The sequence below is a fragment of the Heloderma suspectum genome, chromosome 1, assembly GCF_057233095.1.
Source record: "Heloderma suspectum isolate Gila_16-S chromosome 1, 16-S_ref, whole genome shotgun sequence".
Lineage (NCBI taxonomy): Eukaryota > Metazoa > Chordata > Lepidosauria > Squamata > Helodermatidae > Heloderma > Heloderma suspectum.
The window spans coordinates 215,960,311-215,975,299 of NC_139458.1; the positions used below are offsets into that span (position 1 = coordinate 215,960,311).

General features: G+C 45.6%; 1 protein-coding gene across 3 annotated transcripts in view; it reads left to right on the top strand.

Moving 5' to 3' along the window:
• The window catches only part of UNC80 (unc-80 subunit of NALCN channel complex), a 168,625-nt gene that overhangs the window by 39,429 nt on the left and 114,207 nt on the right, over positions 1-14,989 (top strand). For 2 of the 3 annotated variants that reach the window (XM_084819210.1, XM_084819202.1), the window contains exons 13-18: positions 1,871-2,269; positions 4,358-4,489; positions 7,838-7,985; positions 8,150-8,298; positions 12,434-12,603; positions 13,870-13,971. In XM_084819210.1, the coding sequence (XP_084675336.1) occupies positions 1,871-2,269; positions 4,358-4,489; positions 7,838-7,985; positions 8,150-8,298; positions 12,434-12,603; positions 13,870-13,971 (1,100 nt within the window). Of the gene's footprint in view, positions 1-1,870; positions 2,270-4,357; positions 4,494-7,548; positions 7,560-7,837; positions 7,986-8,149; positions 8,299-12,433; positions 12,604-13,869; positions 13,972-14,989 lie in introns of all 3 variants that reach the window. The other variant, XM_084819218.1, reaches the window with a different exon arrangement.

Genomic DNA, 14,989 nt, shown 5'->3' on the forward strand with positions numbered 1-14,989 from the left:
TTCTGTGCTTGCAGCTGAAAGGCAGAGATAAAACTCCCCCAATTATATCCCACTCCTTCTCTTTTAGCACAGCATAAAGATCATTCCAGTCCATTAATGGTCATTTAAAGTATATAGTCAAACTCTCAGTGAAAGTATATCATCAACTCTCAGTGAAAACAACTCAGCATAGTATTACACTGAGACCGGAGTTCCCTTACAGCGGTCTGGGTAAAAATGGAAAGTTAATTATATAGAAAATGTTCTCTTCCCTAATTATAAGTTGCATATTTTGTTTTGTAGTCTAGGTCTGTTTTTGTTTTCATAAGGTCTGTTTCTGTTTCCCCCTGGCCCCTGTGCTTTTAGGATGTACCTGGTTGAAAAAGTCAGTCTTCATTCACTATACCAATCAAATCCTTCCCCCTATTTCTCAGTTATCTTGGAAGTGTAAGATTGATATGTGATCATGTGAAGTTGATTGGTCAGACATTCATAATGTTTGAAATCTTGAAATCTCAAAATATATAAGAAAATACATTAGGAACAGTTTATCTGACATTTCTACCTCCAGGTCCAAAGAGGCCCTTAATTATATTGGGAGGAGGCTCAAACAATCTGCTTCTCATTGGGAGGCTCCTTAAGACAAAGTTCAAGAATCCCTGGGCTAAAAGATCTTCCTGTCTCGTGACAGAGGAAAATTTTGTCCCTTGAAGAAATGTAAAGCATGTGACAGTTTCAACACACTTTCCCACCAGCCACAAAATGCTCATCGCAGAGGATCTGGATTCCAGTGGTGTCTTGGAGCTCGGGCTCACAGGGATGCAGCAGATTAGCAGGGATGCTGAGTCATCTGCCACCCACACCCCCACTCCCCCGCATTCCCTGTTCCCTCTGAGCTTAGCAGCAATTCTCACAGGAGGTGGGGAAAATGTGAATTTTCCCAGCAACAATATATTCTTGTGAGCTATCCCAGTTGTAATGCAAAGTATTTTGGGGTGGCCTGGTCTTGAATGGCAATTATGGCCCATTGCCTTTCCAAAAGGCCTGCTCCTGGGGGAGATGAAAACTGCTAGAACTGGTGTGTTGATCAACACAGCTGCCTGCATTTTTGGACTCTCCTTGGGGACCTGGCTATGGGGACTGTCATGATTTGCCACTATACCACTGCTTGATCCTCTTCTTTCTGCATAGGGCAGAAAGGGTAAAAGAGGTAATTCAAGATCTCCAAGTAGCTAGGAGAAAGATTGATGATTGTCAGACCATTAAATCATCTGAAGATGTTTCCAGATGAGGCAGTTATCATAAAACTGACCTGCCTCATTCACAGAATTTGTTGTGTGTGTGTGTGTGTGTGTGTGTACAGACATCATCTTCCATTCGTAGCCCTTCTGTGTTTTCCCAGTGCTGCTTCCATCTTTTTTCTTTCCATAAAAAAGTGCTTTGGAGGAAAAGGTGGAATAGTTCTATAGTGCTTTTTGATTGTTAGGACTAGGAGCCCTCCATCTGGAAGCAGTCTGAATTTTTGATCTCAGACTCTTCCAATAACTGCAGCCCATTACTCTCTTACTACTTATGGCAGGTTAGTTCTGAGTCAGCTAAAAGGCAACTCGATCAGAAAACTGACTTTGATCGGCCTTGGCTAAAGGGTAAAGGCATTGACAGCCTTAGGAAGGCTTGTATAAATGGCATACACACACACCTCGGTACACAGCATGTCAGGCTACAGCTCCTATGGTATGGAATAGCATATCAAGTCACCTTGATATGGTATACCATACATATAAAAGTTGCTCCAGTGAACACCATGGCAAAATATATCTTTGCTGCCGGTCAGAGTTTTGCATGCTGTGTTTAAAATAAATCTGCTGCACCTTTCTTTTCATTCTCCAAGGTGGTTCTCAAGGCTGTTTACTTGGTCCTGAACCATGACATCAGCTCCCGAATCTGTGATGTTGCCCTCAATATTGTGGAATGCCTGCTTCAGCTTGGTGTGGTGCCCTGTGTGGAGAAGATCAGAAGGAAAAGTGAGAACAAGGAGAATGAATCTACTGAGAAGCGACAAAGTGAGACCTCCTTTCAACTCAAGGGGGCTTTGAGTAGTTCAACATCTGGATTTGGGGCTGCCCCAATCAGTGGAACTGGAGATGGTGGTGGAGAAGGAGGAGGAGGCGGCGGCGGCGGAAGTGGTGGCGGCGGCAGCGGAGGCGATGGAGATGGAGGAGGAGGTGGTGGTGGAGGAGGAGAAGGTGAAGGAAGACCTTATGAAAAGAATGATAAAAAAGAAGACAAGGTAAGTTGGGGCTTCCTATGTATAAATTGTTTGCTGTATATATCATACTATGCTTTTATACATGTGTGTTATGACTTCTCTCTCTACATGGCAGCATTCTGAACAACATTTGTATGGCTAAATCCTCACTGATGTGATATTCCACTGCCATGCATGTGTTTAGGCACAATATTTAAAATTCTGTTGCCAGATTTCTGGTGCTGTGTTCTGCAGTGATTTTAAAGTGCCAGAATCTGAATGAGTCTGAGTTCAGTTCGGTTTATTTCTTCATCTCTCTCCAGCAGTGTTGTCCAATGTGTGAGAATTTTTGATTATGTAGGAGAAGCAAGGGCCTCTGTATAGGGTTCAAGACCTTTTGTGCTCTTGTACTCAGATGTATGATAATTCATACTTGCCTGGTGCAGCACTAACTTGGGTAGCACCATAGCAGTTCTGGGTGCAGCCAGTAAGTCCAGGGCGAGAACATGAGTGGGTGGAGAAAGGGCTGGGTGTGTCCGCTGCTGTTACCCCAACCAGGCCTGGTTTGCCAGGCAAAGGAAAGTTTGGGTTGCATATCACTTCTTTCCCACCACCTCCATAGCAGCAACTACATGCATGTGTGTGGTTGGAATGCCTTTTCTTAGCAAGCAGCTTTATACCACATCAGATTATTTGATTATTTACATTTATCCATCTTGCCCAGTATTGTCTCCTCCGGCTGGCAGTAGCTCCCCAGGGTCTCAGGCAAAGGTCCTTCCCATCACCTACTACCTGATTTTTTTGAAGCTGGAGATGTCAAGGGCTGAACCTGGGACCTTTTGCATGCAAGGCATGCCCTTTACCATGAGCTCAAGTTCCTCCCCAATTCCTTCCTTCTCTCTTCCTTCTCATTTTGTCTCGGTGGATTTTGGATTGCATCCCTCTTCTGGCAATGCTGCTGGGAGAAGGGAGGGAAGTTGAATGGAGTGGAAAAGGCTGGATTTGGGGTGGGGGGGAAGAGAGCAGGTAGTGGAGAAGGGAATGGATGGGAGAAGGAACCAGAGAAGGGGGAAACCCTATATACCCCTTTAAGCTAGATCAGGTGTGAGGTGCAGCCAGGGCTGGCATTAGCACCCACTATAATCAGGCAGCCATGCCCCCCCTTGCGCCCCCAGCATGACCTGCCCCGGGGCTGACCCATAGCCTGCTGCCACTGGCTCCCACCTAGCATTGCCACCGCTGGTTTTCACCACTTAGGCCCCCCAGCAGCATTGCAGCCGCCAGTCACTCCCCCTCCCCCTGGGCATGCTTCCTTGGCAGCAACAGGCAGTGGCGGTGCCAGGTAAGTACATCCAGGGGAGGGGTGGGAGTGACTGGCGACTGCAGTGCTGCTGGGGGGCCCGTGTGGCAGCAGCCAGTGATGGCGATGCCAGACAGAGACTAGATGCAAGTGGAGGCTCCCTGTTGGTGGCACTCTGCTGAGGGCCTATACAAGCCTGGTGCCAGCCCTTGGTTCATTCTGCGGTTGCTGCTGAGATGAGAAGGGGAAGTCACCGAGAAGTGTGGCAGCCATGCTCTTCTCTGAGGTGAAGCAGGTGATGGTGTTGCCACGACAGGTGCAAGAGAACCTAGGAACCTAGGAAGCTGCCTTATACTGAGTCAGACCGTTGTTTCATCTAGTCCAGTATTGTTGATACTGGCCAGCAGTGGTTCTCCAGGATTTCGGGCAGAATTTTATTCAGGTCTACTTGGAGATGCACGGGATTGAACCTGGGGCCTTCTGCATGCAAAGCAGGTGCTCTGCCACTGAGCGACAGCCCTCCTCTGAAGGCTGAGGCTAAACAAAAAACAAGAACATTGAGGTTCTGAGATGAGGCTTCCAAACTGGCAATCTGAGCACACTGCTCCCTCAAGCTGGATTAGGCTAGAGAGCTATAGAAAATCCCTGCAGGCATGTGTATGCCACTTTTCCCCATAGATGTGCTTACAATACATACATCCAACGTTTGGGTGCACAAAGATAAACTTGTTTGTACAGAAATTAGTGCTATAAGTCTGTTTACTGCTGTTGCACAGGAAATAGTTGCCTTATCTTCTCTTTCCCCCTTTTTCAAAATTGGTGGCTGTAAGGATGAAAGTACTCCAGTAAGCACTCACAGGCTGGCCCTGACAATGCTGATAAAGATCGTGAAGTCTTTGGGCTGTGCATATGGCTGTGGAGAAGGTCACCGGGGTCTCTCTGGAGATCGCCTGAGACATCAGGTATGCTAATGTGGGATGGAAGTTGGCTCCAAAACGTTTATCTTCTTAAATCCAAGTTTTGCACCACCCCTTAGATGAGGTCCATCTAAGTCTGACTCTTTGTACTGAAGGCAAGTCCTTCCACAGCCAGCATTCCTAGCTGTGGAGCCTGTGATGTTGTCTAGTTTAGCAGTGCACCACAACAGAGGACAAGAGTAAATAAGATTCTTTGTGCGGTGCTCCAGCTGATGGCTTTTAAAAAGTGTTGCAAGTAAAGATGAACACTTCTTAGAGTCACCATTAATTGATCATACTTGTATCCTACTCTGCCTCCATGGAGCTCAGGAGTATTTTATACTCACAATAATCCTGCAAGGTAGATTAGGCTGACAGGAAGTGGCTGGCCCAAGATCACCCAACGAGCTTCATGGCTCAGAAGGGATCCAAACCAAGGTCTTCACTGTCCATAGCCAGCAGTCTACCTACTACCTACATCACTGTTATTGGCTCTCCAGTCCTGTAGTGTTTTATGGCTGGACCACAGGTTAGGAATATAGGAAGCTGCCTTATACAGAGTAAGACCATTGGTCCATCACGTCCGTTATTGTTGACACTGACTGGCAGCGGCTCTCCAGGGTTTCAAGCAGGATTTTTTCCAGTCCTACCAGGGGATACCGGGGATCAAACTTGGGACCTTCTGCATGCAAAGCAGGTGCTCTACCACTGATCCATGACCCCTCTACTACCTGGATGTTCAGTGGGTTTAAAGGGCAAGTTGGGCATGCAAAACCCTTTCTGAAGTTTAGGAGGGAATTGGGACATTGGGATGTCAGGGGAGAACTTTCGTATGAGTGGGGTACTTAATATTTAATAAAGTGGCCAAGCGGTCTTCATATTAAACAAGAGTGAGCTACCATACTGAGCAGTGACTGCCAGTCACGTTACAAAAATAATTAAAGAATGGTGCTGGGAAAGCTACTGTTGATGATGTCATTGTACAAAGAAAAAATGGCTGTCCAAAAAGAAGAAAACATAACTTGGCCACCTTATTCAGTTGTAAGTACCCCGAATAGTAAATGCAGCAACTTTGTGAGAACCCCCTGAAGGCTGCAGAAATTCTAACCCACCTTGGCTGGAGGACAAAGGTCCAGTAAAGGTGGGATGGGGCTCTTCCTGATTTTAGGTCAGGACTGAAATAACCGATCATATTTGTAAGAGGATATGCTTAACTTGCAAATAGTGGAAACTGAATTCCTAGAGGGGGAATGTGGCCTTACATGCTACAGAATCATACTGATTTCAGCGCACTGTATCAGACACACTGAATTTAGGCTACAAGCTCAAAACAAAAAGAAGCAGCCTTTAATCAGCATGGTGAAGAGGACTTTTACATACCTTTAAAAGTCATGGCAGCCAGAGCCCACAAAAACCCAAGAAAAGTGGGGTGGGGGATTCACATGGCTCATCTCTCTAAGTGGCTCAGCCACATGCCTAGAAGCCCCCTTTGGGGAAAATAAATTGAATACTGTTCAATTTAAAATAATGAGTGAAGGGGAATATGGAGGCTTCATAGACTAGCTAGATTGACTGGCAGACATGAATTGTCATGGGGGGCTTCTCCTGTATCTTACACCGTGTGGAGCTTGGGGAGAGGCTTGGGAGAAAATTGACACATCCCTCAGCTGGCTGCCGAACAGAATATGGTAAGAACCCATGAATATTGGGTTCTCTGGGGCCTACATCTCTTGAAGGGCCTGATGGTAGTGTGTGGGGGGGGGGTGCAAGAGAGAGAATGTCAGGAGTGTTTCTGAGCGCAGGGAGTGGGAGAGTAGTTCAGATTCTGAAGAACCGCCAGACATGGGGGAGGTATGTTCCCAGGTTAGTCCAGACATGGCTAGGCAGGCTCCTCAGGTTTCAAAGGTCCAGCTGCAGGAGGAGGTTCCCTCTTCACCCTACCCCCATGAGAGACAGAGACCAGGGAGAGGCGGGGATTGGGGAATCTGAATTAATAGATGCCAGACGCAGATGCAGAGCAAAGAGGGAGAAGGCCAGGGTAGAACTACCTGATTGGCCTTGAGTGAACAGCTGTGCCTAGAGACCTCATGAGAGAGAGAGAGAGAGAAAGAGAGAGAGACCTCCCCCCACCCCTTAAGTTAGGCTAGTGAGATTGCTTTCCTTTCAAACAGCAGGCAACTTTCGTAGCTATCTTTTGAACCCCCTGAAGGCATTTTCTTGTAGACTGAGAGTCACTGAGAATTTGCATCTGTATGACCCTTTGAAGAGATGGATTAAAAGCCATAGATTGAAGCCTCTTGTCTGTGTTTGATTTGGCATTTGAAGCTCAGTGGGGGCAAAAGGAATCCTGACAGCTTGCCTGCCGTTTGAAAGGGAAGCAATCTCACTAGCCTAACTTAAGAGGTGGGGGGAGGTCTGTCTGTCTGTCTGTCTGTCTCTCTCTCTCTCTCGTGAGGTCTCTAGGCACAGCTGTTCACTCAAGGCCAATCGGGTAGACCAACTAAGTTCCGCCCTGGCCTTCTCCCTTTTCGCTCTGCGTCTGGCATCTATTAATTCAGATTCCCCAAACCCCGCCTCTCCCTGTTTGCTATCTCTCACGGGGGTGGGGAGAAGAGGGAACCTCCTCCTGCAGCTGGACCTTTGAAACCTGAGGAGCCTGCCTAGCCATGTCTGGACTACCCTGGGAACATACCTCCCCCATGTCTAGCGATTCTTCTTCAGAATCTGAACCACTCTCCCACTCCCCGTGCTCAGAAACACTCCTGACAGAGAGAGAATTAAAGCACCCTAAAAACTAAATGAACCATCCAGTCCTGATGAGACTAGATGAAACAGCACCTGGAGAGTTGAAAGAGTTGGCTAAATGCAATCAAAGATGAACAGGTCATCCACAAGACACAGTAGCTTCCATAGGGCAAGACTCCCTGGTTAACACTACATGTGAACCAAAGTTCAGTGTAGGGGTTCAGCTGAGGGCAAAAGTATACTTTCTGAGAGAGGCATGGCTGCCTCTGAAAACAGCATCCTTGCATCCACCATATCCTCTTTCCCTGGGCAATGTATAGTAAAAGAGAATGTGTGATAGGGTGTTATGTTATCTCCTGTCCCTGTTAACTGGGAGTATTCTCTGGTATTCTCCACGTGTTCTCTTGTATTACACAGGACCAGGAGAAAGAGGAGGAGACGTAGGGATACAGGTTTTGCTGGCAGTCATGCACCTGCCATAACATGATGTTCCAGCCTGAGTTTAACATCTTTGTTTGTGCAGTTTTCTCTCTGCCCAAGTCCAAACAATATACGGTTGTCACCAGAACCTGAGTGGATGTGACGGATGTTCTTAAAATCTCTCCATAGGCTCAGAACTGCCTCACAAAGTTGTACAAGCTGGATAAGATGCAGTTCCGGCAAACCATGAGGGACTATGTGAACAAGGATTCACTCAACAATGTGGTGGATTTTTTACATGCGTTGCTAGGATTTTGCATGGAGCCAGTCACGGACAGTAAGTATAGGCAGTCTTCATAAGCACTCCACTTTCCCTTTACAGGAAGCACACCACTGCAGAGCATAGGAGCAGCTAATTTCAGAAGTGTTATTGGTTCATATGTTGGCATTTTTATGGAGGCAGTTTTTGCATTTTGATAATTTTACACTCGCATTTTGCAGACAAGGCTGGTTTTGGAAATAACTTTGCCACAGTGGACAACAAGTCTACAGCCCAAAGTGTGGAAGGTATTATTGTCAGTGCCATGTTCAAATCGTTGATCACCCGCTGCGCCTCTACGACACATGAGCTCCATAGTCCTGAGAATCTGGTAAGGACAACACCTGCATTCATCCTTTAATGGTTAAAGTTTAATATCAGATATGTCCTGAAATGCTGGCATGATTAATTTCAATTAACATTATTGTGTTGGCATGGCATGGGCTTTTATATTATTGCTGACATGACTGAGAGAGCATTAGATCTGTTAGATGTCCATCCATAAGGCAAACGTGGACCTGTGCATTTGGTTTAAGATTTGTTTTTTGACTCCAAGTATTGACAGTTTTAAATTAACATGTATTTAAATTCTCAATAAACTCGAGCTGTGCCGCTGTCCTTAGTGATGTTGGAAAATGTTTTCTGAAATCTACTGTGCAGTTTGTAAGTTCTCCAAAGAGCAAAATTATCTCCCACAGCATATCTGAATTTGTATCTAATCGCTGAGTTGACCTGACGGAGTCATCCTTGTGTTGTGTGAGATAAGATGGCTGTTCTTGGAAATTCCCTTTCAAAGCAATCTTGGGTATATTAAGATAAGCTCCACTTTAGTGGTTAAATTCTCTCCGTAGTTTTTGAGAATCTTGGTAATAGTAATGGCAGTAATTTAAAAATCTGATAGAAAAAAAAGTAAAACTCTCAGGCTGTTGAAAAAAAAAGTTTTATTCCTTGAAGGAATAAAATTATATATTTTCAATAGGGCTGTGCTCCACTTCGGTCCGAAGCCCAAATAGCGATGTGAAGGAGGTGCCTTGTCTTGTTATGAAGCAGATCAGAACAGCACTGAGGCATCCTGAACCAAAGCGGGTCACCTACGAGGCGCCTGGTCTGCTTCTTATAGTCGAAGCTCTTCTTATGCCTTCTGAGCAGCCCAGACAGGCTGTCTCCAAAATGTATCAACTTGTGAAAGATCAAGTGAGGGGGGGGGAGGAAGAGGGAGGGGGAAGGGGAAGGGGAGAGCATGCAGAGGAGGATTCAGGGAATGCTGATCAAATTTGCAGATGACACATAATTGGGTGGGATAGCTAATACCCTGGAAGACAGAAACAAAATTCAAAGTGATCTTGATAGGCTGGAGTGCTGGGCAGAAGACAACAGAATGAAATTTAACAGGGATAAATGCCAAGTTTTGCACCTAGGAAAAAGAAACCAAATGCCAAGACCAAGATGGGGGTTACTTGGCTCAACAATACTACAAGCGAGAAGGATCTTGGAATTGTTGTAGATCGCAAGCTGAATGTGATGTGGCTGCAAAAAAGGCAAATGCCATTTTGGGCTGCATTCATAGAAGTATAGCTTCCAAATCCCATGAGGTACTAGTTCCCCTCTACTCAGCGCTGGTTAGGCCTCATCTTGAGTACTGTGTCCAGTTCTGAGCACCACACTTTAAGAAGGATGCAGACAAGCTGGAGAGGGTTCAGAGGAGGGCAACAAAGATGATCAGGGGACTGGAAACAAAGCCCTGTGAGGAGAGACTGAAAGAACGGAGCATATTTAGCCTTGAGAAGAGAAGGCTGAGGGGTGATAGGATAGCCTTGTTCAAGTACTTGAAGGGTTGTCACAGAGAGGAAGGCCAGGATCTCTTCTTGATCATCCCAGAGTGCAGGACACGGAATAATGGGCTCAAGTGACAGGAAGCCAGATTCCGGCTGAACATCAGGAAAAACATCCTGACTGTTAGAGCAATACGACAATGGAACCAATTACCTAGGGAGGTTGTGGGCTCTCCCACACTGGAGGCGTTCAAGACAAGGCTGGACAGCCATGTGTCAGGGATGCTCTGACTTGGATTCCTGCATTGAGCAGGGGGTTGGACTCGATGGTCTTATAGGCCCCTTCCAACCCTACTATTCTATGATTCGAGGAGGAGGAGGAGGGAGTGAGCTTTACTGTGAGTCAGCCTCCGTTTGCTCATTGTGAGAGAGATTTATTTATTTATTTATGTATTACATTTATATCCCGCCTTTTTTCCTCCAAGGAACTCAAGGTGGCGTACATAATCCTCCTCCTCCTCCTCCATTTTATCCTCACAACAACAACCCTGTGAGGTAGGTTGGGCTGAGAGTATGTGACTGGCCCAAAGTCACCCAGTGAGCTTCCATGGCCGAGTGGGGACTAGAACCCGGATCTCCCGACTCCCAGTCCAGCACTCTAGCCACTACACCATGCTGGTGTTACTGGAGAGGAGAGGACTAGAACCTAGAGCAGTGGTCTCCAAGTGGGGTGCATGCACCCCAGGGGGGTGCAACATGATCCATTGGGGTGCATGAGCCACCTGATAATTGAGCAGCCTCCCACTGCCCTGATGAGCTACTATCGTGTGCAGTGACGGTGGTGGTGGCAGTGGCAGCAGGATAGGACAGGAGCCAAGAGGGAAGCTCCATGGCATTTCTCTCTCGGCTCCAGTCCTATCCTGCCTCTGCTGCGGCCACCAAGAGCAACTGCACCAGTCTCTGCCAGGCATGACAGAGGAAGCCTTAACCCTTCCCACTCTCCTTTGGCAGAACAAAGCTGAGAAGAAAGAGCGTGCTATGACAGCTCTTTAGTGTCTCCCCACCCCACCCTTCTGTAATAGTTTTACCATTCATTCTTGTTGATGGTTCATTTACAAATCCAGGAAATGTCACTGTGGTTGCTTATCTTCCTCCCCCCACACACACCCCTTTTCAATTCTCCCTCAACCAGTAGTTTGCCCTTACTTTGATTCTGCCTAGGTTTTTTGTAAACACACACACACACACACACACACACGCACACAAATACAGTAATTCACTTTCCCTGTTCTTGGCTCCCCTCTACCTCCCCTTCTCAATTTCTGTATTACTTCCCTTCCCATTTTTGATCACTTTTCCCTAAAAATAATAATAATTAAAAAACCCTTTCTCTTCTGTTAGGATTACAGCCCCCCCACCCCCGCTTGTAGTTTAGTGTTTGCTTTTTTTTTGCTCGTGCATGTGTGTGTGTGTTTGTGTTTGTGCTGTGTGGACAGGCAAACAGCATGTGTCAAAGGAGTACACACAGTCCACATTTCAAAAAACAGTGGGCAAAGGACTACACACATTAACAGCTGTTTTTTAAATAATATAATGCTACACTGTGTGTTGCAGAACAAGCAAGCCCAATATGAGGCATCTTCGGGGTCTTGGCAGGGGCAGAGGTAGGCGAGGTGCTGCTGTGCCCTCCTGGCAGGGCTGCTGTGTTGCGTCCTGCCTCTGTCAGCCCAGCAGACAACTGTCATTGGTCTTCATTCAAGTGAATGTGCCCACCTGGCAGTGTTGCTGTCTTTGTTTGCTTCCTGCTACCAGCCAGTGTTTTCCCAGGCAATTTAACCAAAGAGACCCTGTGAATAGGAAAGTAGTACTAAGGGAAAGGGATTATTTGCACTTCAAAGAAACCTACAGCAGAGTTTAGGGATAGTGACTTTCTCACCGCTTCAACACCTAACTTGATTATCCCTTTATGAACGTTGGTTTGATTTTCTGAAAACAGCACATTTTACCTGCACCTTGCACAAAACCCAGTGGGCCAAACTGTCTGAGATTTGGCAGGTGGGATACCCTCCAGGTGGGATACCATTCTCCAACTTTCTGTGCAAGCAGTGAAAAGTTATAGCTCTGCTTTGAGAGATTTCCTTGAAAAAATCAAATTTCACCTGCACCTAGCACAGAAACTTCTGTGCCAAATTGCCTGGCATTTTGCAGGTGGACACCCCTCCAAGGGGGCTGAGAGTTTCCCAAATTTAATGTATGTATCATGAAAAGTGAAAACGTTATGGCCTTTTGTGTTTTCCCATGCAAGTCAATGGGAAAATGCCCCAAACAAGTGATTCAGATGTCTGAATTTCACTTAGGATTCAGATCCAACTTGAAGTGAATCAGTCCGAAGTGAAGCAGGGCCGCTTTGGAAGGTTTGAACCAGCATCCTGAAGTGGCGGGTCTGTGCACAGCCCTAGTTTTCAACATCCTGAGTCTTTGTCTCTTTTTTTTCTATTGGGTTAGTTTGGATGTTCTCCAGGTTTGTTTGACCGCAATAATTTAAAAATGAAAGGATTTAAACTTGGGGTGATTTCGCTTACAAAAGCATGATCAGGGAAAGAAATAGTTCTTATGTTTCCTATTGTTGACATCTTAACACAATGGCTTTTGTTCTACCCTGATTTCTTCCATATGACACGCTGCATTCTTTAGGGATTGTACTGTGACATCCGACAACTGGTTCAGTTTATCAAGGAGGCTCATGGAAATGTCTTTAGAAGAGTAGCTCTTAGTGCCCTTTTGGATAGTGCTGAGAAGTTGGTACCAGGGAGAAAAGCGGAGGAAACTACTGAACAGGAACCCAAACCATCAGGCAGTAAAAGGTTTGTATCTGGAGTGGAAAGGGCACAGAGATGTTTGAATGATGCAGTAAGGCAAGGCTTGTCCTGAATGCAAATGTGCCATAAGCGCCTCACCCTCTGGAGGATCCAGGTTTGGTAAGAAAATAAATAATACTAATACTATTTGCTCTGTCTTAAAAATACATATAAAATCCTTGCTTCTCCAATAATAGTCTTACATTGTTGATACAGATGTATTGAAATGTGTGGTACTGAAGCACGCTTAAGGACTGCACTCATGTTACATTATTCATCTGAAAGGCTGCCCTGCCAGACATGGTACATCCACGAGGCAGGTGTGTAGGATTCCTGGATTACATAGACATGTCAAAGCCGATCATAATTTGTACCTGTGAGCTCCAGACTTATGTTCATATTGTTCTATGTTTATTTATTTATTTCTATTTTCAAAGAATCTGTCTGAAAATTATAGCCTGATCCTAACCATGTTTATGTTGCAATTCTATGCATACTTACTCTCTTACCCTAAATCCCAATGAACTCTGTGAAACTTTCTTCAGAGTATGCATCAGGCTGTGAGTCTTGCATTGAGCAGGGGGTTGGACTTGATGGCCTTGTAGGCCCCTTCCAATCCTACTATTCTATGATTCTGTGATTCTATGATTCTTGAAATTGAATACTAGTAACTTGAGTATTGACCTATGTTGAGACATTTCGACTTTTGTTTCCTGTTGTGATAGATTTGTGATGGCATATACAGATGAGATTGCTGGAATGAGAACATTGACCTGTCTTTTTGTCATAGAAATACTGGATTGAGTTTTTTAAAAAAATAATAATTCTGAGTTCATAGACACTGGGGCAGTTCATGCATAATGACAGCCTATAGGTTAAACATGCCATGGGCTGTTGGGGACAAGCAAGAGACAGTGGGTGCACTGCCTGCTGCGCACCTGTCACTTCTCTTTTTAATCAACAACCTACAATCGGCTCATTGCATGGCATGCAAACTTGGAATGATGGGTTGTTTAGGGGTAAAACAACCTGGCAGTTAACCCAACAACAAACCATGGGTCATGCTCGGCAAACTACAAACGAGTGAATCGCAGGTTGTGGAATAAAAGTGGAGGTGAAGGGTGCGCAGGAGGCTGCTCTCTTGCTTTCTCCTGCTTGTGGATGGCAGCCCGTGGGTTATTTAAACCATGGGCTGTTGTTATGTCAAAAACTGGTCACAGATAAGCACCATCTTATTACTATTCCCCTGATTACATTGTTCTGTCTGAATAGATCTGAAGTGGGATGTGTTGTTATTGACAAAGGACAGGCATCTTCTGCTCCTGATGAATGCCGTAGTTATATCTCAAGCCGCCCAATGCAGACTCCAGAGCAGTAAGTAAATATTTTGGAGTTCTAAAGTCTATCCAGAGTTCTAAAAAAACAACAACAAAAAACTGGTAAAGGTTCTGGTTACCTTTAGATATATGGACCTTAATAGATGTGTAATGTTTTTTTTCTCTTGGTGGGGCACAGGGGCAGGCTTCTTATTCACCACCTTTCTATATGTCAGATCTTACTTCCAGGTAGTGTTTCCAAGTGATCAGTCCACATGGGGGTGGTGTAATCCCCTCCTGAGTTCTGGTCAGACACCTCCAAATTACATGGCTAAACCCAGTTGGCAACAAACAAACTTTATTACAAAATCAGCAGGTTAACAAGACACGTGGGCCAAGGGAGCAAAACAAGGGATACATAAAAACAACAGAATAAACCTATGAGCTGTCCACTTTTACTTAACCTGCGTCTCTGCTGCTTATGTGCAGAACAACCCTCTCGGGGATAACCAGTTCCATATGCTCTGTGGTCTGGAGTGGCATGGATCCCTCCCCAGTCTGGGGGCATGGGCTTTCAGCCCCTCCTTTTAAGGAGTAGTTGACAAGGTAATCATGCTGATTTGCACATATCCTCACACACACATGTGCCTGATTACTGAGGCCAGAAGATAGTAAGGAGGGAGGCTTTTGACCCCAGTCCGACAGGCCAAACACACTTAAAAGGGGAAGAAGCAGATTTCAGGCGAGAAGCACAGCTTCTCACCACAGGGTATAACCCACAAATGCTCTCCCACATGAACATAACTTCTGCTGGTGATTTTACGCTAGTCAGAGCCTTGATAAGAGCAGCATTTGGCACACTGCCATCTTGAGTCAGCGAACTCAAATGGACAGGCATGGGCGAATTTAATTCAGGTGACCATCATATCTACTATTGTGGGCAAGAATCCCTTAGAAGAAATGGAGTAGCACTCATAGTCAACAAAAGGGTGGGAAAAGCAGTACTGGGGTACAATCTTAAAAATGATAGAATGATCTCAGTACGAATCCAAGGCAAACCATTCAACATCACAGTA